General features: G+C 47.0%; 1 protein-coding gene across 1 annotated transcript in view; it reads right to left on the bottom strand.

The window, feature by feature from the left end:
- Positions 1-6,000, bottom strand: part of LOC129820202 (gamma-aminobutyric acid type B receptor subunit 2-like) — a 437,561-nt gene that overhangs the window by 92,944 nt on the left and 338,617 nt on the right. The window contains exon 13 of the mRNA XM_055877203.1: positions 1,688-1,810. Within this exon, the coding sequence (XP_055733178.1) occupies positions 1,688-1,810 (123 nt within the window). The remainder of the gene's footprint in view (positions 1-1,687; positions 1,811-6,000) is intronic.

Raw genomic sequence — 6,000 nt, 5'->3', positions numbered from 1 at the left:
TAAAGAAACCAGTGTGAATGCGTTGTGACCCGCTGCTTTGGGGGCTGTAACCAGCTAAGCACTACTTATCATTTCAGAGGCATCTCGTTTAATTGAAGTCACAGAAAAGTAATTGACTCCAAGGGAGAGTTTCATCCTTCCATCCCACCTTTTCCCCCCGCGGGACCAAGCAGAGCAAACAAACATGAAAAAGCAACAGCTTCACGTCGGGTCAATAGCATCAAAGAACTTTCAAAGAACCTCCCCCAACCCTCCCGGAATCCTCCCGGAATACACCACTGAGGGCCGCCTTTCATCACGACTCTGCACCCTGAACTTTCAATCCCACTGCTGATTTGTCAAAGGTCACCAGGGCTCTTTTAAACATCTCAACCAATGGCGTTGGCGTTTAGGGAGGACGTTGCCCTGTCAGAAGCTCCGATCTTGACAGGCTCTGAGGAGCTGAGGAGGTGTCTGGAGGAGTTGAAAAGATTTCTTAATTAGCTCTGAACATCCACTTAGTCCGTACCCCCGGTGTACCCTGACGAGTCTGTGCCCACCGCCAACAACATCAAAGGCCAATCGACTTTGGAAGTCAAATTTAGATCTGTAATTCGGTTTGCTGTTAAACCATGATGGTGGGATGGTAGTTAGTGGGCTGTCATGTAAACAGACTCTGTGCTGTATTAGAAGAGCCTATTAAGATGTACAGTACAACAATGTTCATTTGTGGAGGATATTTGACTGATCAAAGTTTCGCTCCGGTCACAAGACACATAATACAGTATGCCCACTGTTACAGACACACAGCACAATAATCAATCAACAACAATCATCCAGCTTCCTTTATCGTGTTTAGTGACCTAAATAACAGTTACAGCAGCCATATCAATCACAGTTTTAACAAAGCCAAACATTACAGTCACCATCTCTAACTACTAATCACTCATGACAGTTTGGTGTGCCAGGATCCAAAAAGCCATTCACACACCAAACAGTCCTGTCAAAGCAAAATCCACCCCTCAACCAATCCTGGCAAGGCTAAGTTTACCCCAACCAATCCTGGCAAGGCTAAGTTTACCCCAACCAATCCTGGCAAGGCTAAGTCCAAGCGTAATCAATCCTAGCAAGGCTAAGTTTACCCCAACCAATCCTGGCAAGGCTAAGTCCAAGCGTAATCAATCCTAGCAAGGTGAAGTCCATCCCTCAACGAATCCTGGCAGAGCTGAGTCCACCAGCTCTCTACACATCGGCCCTTACCCAGTAGCAGGAGTAGAGGGTTGCCAAGTGTTTCTTTCCGGCATGCCTTGCCAACACCCCACATCCCAGCTGGCTTGGTAAGGAGAGGGTCTGGCTAGCAGAGGAAGAGGACAGGAGGTGGCAGAGTGGCTCATATCCTCCTGAACCAAAAATAACCACAACGAAGCCTGCTGCTGATTTGGCCTCACTGGCGGACATGTTGGTGCCCCAGATCCAGAACCATTATCCCTATTAGAGAATCTAGTGGTGCCACCAAGATGTGGGTGTTAGATTGTGGTGAATAAGGGCCCAGCATTTTCCCCAGTCAGTAATGGCAAGGAAATACTCTGGGTCCTTGTAATACTCTACAATTATGGGGGCAGTTTTTCTCTGGAAATTTCACATGACAAACATGGTCAGAGTATGTTTTTGTTAATATAAATGGGAGAAAAATGGTGGTCAGATGTACCTCCAAGCTGTACTCCTCCACGGTCCTCTTCAGCGGATCAACGATCTGCCAGCAGATGAGGATGCACAGGTCAATCAGCAGCATCCCACCCACAATGATCAGCAGCTTCTGGTCCTTGATAATCTGGAGGGAAGAAGAGAAGAGAGAGAATGTTAGGGGAGAGAAGGTGAGAGAGGTGGCAGTAGGTACACTTTTAGAAAAAGGGACATGCACTTGGAAAGGGTGCTACCTGGAACCAAATAGGTTGTCCTACATTGACACGCGAAGGTAGCTCCTTTTTAAATGTAGGGAGGGTAGAGAGGGATGAGAGGTAGGATACAGTGAGCTGGTAAAAGACACCAACCCGAGCGGGAGTCGCATAAATCAACATAGACTCTCTTTTGTGTGGGTGAACTTTAGAGGATGAAAGGTGGGCCACCCCGCCCCCTCCCGTCTGATCTTTATTTTGAACAGCGTTTGACCCCGCCGCTGTCCACATCAAAGCAAAGGTCAGGAGAACACAGACACAGACGCACTTGAGAGAAATCACTTCATATAAATGATGTGGTCTCTCTTTAACACTCTCTCTCTCTCGCTCTCTCTCTCTCCACCGCCACAGACAGAAGACGGTGGGCTCAGAATGGAATGGGGGATTGGTTTAACACTCTCTCTCTCTCCACCGCCACAGACAGAAGACTAGACTCAGAATGGAATGGGGGATTGGTTTAACACTCTCTCTCTCTCCACCGCCACAGACAGAAGACTAGACTCAGAATGGAATGGGGGATTGGTTTAACACTCTCTCTCTCTCCACCGCCACAGACAGAAGACTAGACTCAGAATGGAATGGGGGATTGGTTTAACACTCTCTCTCTCTCCACCGCCACAGACAGAAGACTAGACTCAGAATGGAATGGGGGATTGGTTTAACACTCTCTCTCTCTCCACCGCCACAGACAGAAGACTAGACTCAGAATGGAATGGGGGATTGGTTTAACACTCTCTCTCTCTCCACCGCCACAGACAGAAGACTAGACTCAGAATGGAATGGGGGATTGGTTTAACACTCTCTCTCTCTCCACCGCCACAGACAGAAGACTAGACTCAGAATGGAATGGGGGATTGGTTTTGATGTGTTGTCTTCTGATGGCTACTGGGATTGGACAAATAGGAGAGTGGAACGTTGTGTGTATTACATAGAGACAGGGGCTGGCGATGTAGTCAAGGTGCCAGAGGTTTCCAAATAGCTACAAAAACTACAAGTTACTGTCTGACCGTAATCACAGAGCTATAATTAGATTTTATATGTATTACCGCAACAATGTTCTCAGTCTGAGCATCATAGAAAATGAAAGGACACAGGGCCAGAATAGATGATCTTTAATGTAAATGAAATCGAAAATGAAATAATACTAATTAAAATAATCATTATATCACTCAGAATGTCGGAAGAATCATATCAGAAGATTGACCATGGTCTCATGTCCCTTTGGCCAAGACAGATGTCAAATTAATAAATGATCACATTCTGCTATTCCCAATGGGACATAGTGTTGTTGTGTACTGGATACAATATACGATCCACACAGCACAGTACACCACCACGTATCTGAGTGAATCTGTATAGCTGTGCCCCATATTAAAAAAATATGCTCTCTGCTCTCCATTACCTCAGGTCTGCTAACATTAGAGCTGGCTACATCAGGCCTGCTAACATTAGAGCTGGCTACATCAGGCCTGCTAACATTAGAGCTGGCTACATCAGGCCTGCTAACATTAGAGCTGGCTACATCAGGTCTGCTAACCTTAAAGCTGGCTACATCAGGCCTGCTAACATTAAAGCTGGCTACATCAGGTCTGCTAACATTAGAGCTGGCTACATCAGGTCTGCTAACATTAAAGTTCGCTACATCAGGCCTGCTAACATTAGAGCTGGCTACATCAGGCCTGCTAACATTAAAGCTGGCTACATCAGGTCTGCTAACATTAGAGCTGGCTACATCAGGTCTGCTAACATTAGAGTTGGCTACATCAGGCCTGCAACATTAGAGCTGGCTACATCAGGTCTGCTAACATTAGAGCTGGCTACATCCGGTCTGCTAACATTAGAGCTGGCTGCATCAGGCCTGCTAACATTAGAGCTGGCTACATCACACCAGCTAGCATTAGAGCTGGCTACATCAGGCCTGCTAACATTAGAGCTGGCTACATCAGGCCTGCTAACATTAGAGCTGGCTACATCAGGCCAGCTAGCATTAGAGTTGGCTATATCAGGCCTGCTAACATTAGAGCTGGCTACATCAGGCCAGCTAACATTAAAGCTGGCTACATCAGGCCTGCTAACATTAAAGCTGGCTACATCAGGCCTGCTAACATTAGAGCTGGCTACACCAGACCTGCTAACATTAAAGCTGGCTACACCAGGCCAGCTAACATTAAAGCTGGCTACATCAGGCCTGCTAACATTAAAGCTGGCTACATCAGGCCTGCTAACATTAGAGCTGGCTACACCAGACCTGCTAACATTAGAGCTGGCTGCATCAGGCCTGCTAACATTAGAGCTGGCTGCATCAGGCCTGCTAGCATTAGAGCTGGCTGCATTAGGCCTGCTAACATTAGAGCTGGCTACATCAGGCCAGCTAACGTTAAAGCTGGCTACATCAGGCCAGCTAACATTAGAGTTGGCTACATCAGGCCTGCTAACATTACATTTGGCTACACCAGGCCTGCTAACATTAGAGCTGGTTACATCAGGCCTGCTAACATTAGAGCTGGCTACATCAGGTCTGCTAACATTAGAGCTGGTAACATCAGGCCTGCTAACATTAAAGCTGGCTACATCAGGCCTGCTAACATTAAAGCTGGCTACATCGGGTCTGCTAACATTAGAGCTGGCTGCATCAGGCCTGCTAACATTAGAGCTGGCTACATCACGCCAGCTAGCATTAGAGCTGGCTACATCAGGCCAGCTAGCATTAAAGCTGGCTACATCAGGCCTAGAGCTGGCTACATCAGGCCAGCTAACGTTAAAGCTGGCTACATCAGGCCTGCTAACATTAGAGCTGGCTACATCAGGCCTGCTAACATTAGAGCTGGCTACATCAGGCCAGCTAACGTTAAAGCTGGCTACATCAGGCCTGCTAACATTAAAGCTGGCTACATCAGGTCTGCTAACATTAGAGCTGGCTGCATCAGGCCTGCTAACATTAGAGCTGGCTACATCACGCCAGCTAGCATTAGAGCTGGCTACATCAGGCCTGCTAACATTAGAGCTGGCTACATCAGGCCTGCTTTCATTAGAGCTGGCTACATCAGGCCAGCTAGCATTAAAGCTGTCTACATCAGGCCTAGAGCTGGCTACATCAGGCCAGCTAACGTTAAAGCTGGCTACATCAGGCCTGCTAACATTAGAGCTGGCTACATCAGGCCTGCTAACATTAGAGCTGGCTACATCAGGCCAGCTAACGTTAAAGCTGGCTACATCAGGTCTGCTAACATTAAAGCTGGCTACATCAGGTCTGCTAACATTAGAGCTGGCTACATCAGGCCTGCTAACATTAGAGCTGGCTGCATCAGGCCTGCTAACATTAGAGCTGGCTACATCACGCCAGCTAGCATTAGAGCTGGCTACATCACGCCAGCTAGCATTAGAGCTGGCTACATCAGGCCTGCTAACATTAGAGCTGGCTACATCAGGTCCGCTAACATTAGAGCTGGCTTAGAGCTGGCTACATCAGGCCTGCTAACATTAGAGCTGGATACATCAGGCCTGCTAACACTAGAGCTGGCTACATCAGGCCTGCTAACATTAGAGCTGGCTACATCAGACCTGCTAACATTAGAGCTGGCTACATCAGGCCTGCTTTCTTTATTGCATTTTAAATGCTTCTGCCTACCCTGGTGGCAGTATTTCTATATTCTACTGCTGATTCATCATTAAAAGCATGGGGATGTGGACTGTGTGAATTGTAGAATACACTGTGTACACTAGTTGTGATCAGGGAACAGAGCAGTATGCTTTCAAGGCCCTGATCCGTGGGGAATTAGATCGTCAGGGATGATCAAACGTTTGCATAGGGATGTGTATTTATTTTAGAATGAAATACACAGCTCATATCAGATCATGTACACACACTCGTGAGGTCACTGTTCTGTGTAAGCTTGTACAGTATTATGTGGACACTATGTACACTGTGTTTTGTCTTCTCTATATGTGTACACATTAGTGTGTGTGTGTGTGCGTGTGTGTGCAATGGTGTATCTCACTTGGTGCACATTCAAGAATACTCTAAAGTAAATCTCAGAGACAGACTACCAGGCAGACACGGAGGGAG

Source organism: Salvelinus fontinalis, chromosome 22 (assembly GCF_029448725.1).
Source record: "Salvelinus fontinalis isolate EN_2023a chromosome 22, ASM2944872v1, whole genome shotgun sequence".
Taxonomy (NCBI): domain Eukaryota; kingdom Metazoa; phylum Chordata; class Actinopteri; order Salmoniformes; family Salmonidae; genus Salvelinus; species Salvelinus fontinalis.
Note: the sequence above shows the minus strand (reverse complement) of the source record. Positions and strands in the feature narration are given on the sequence as shown.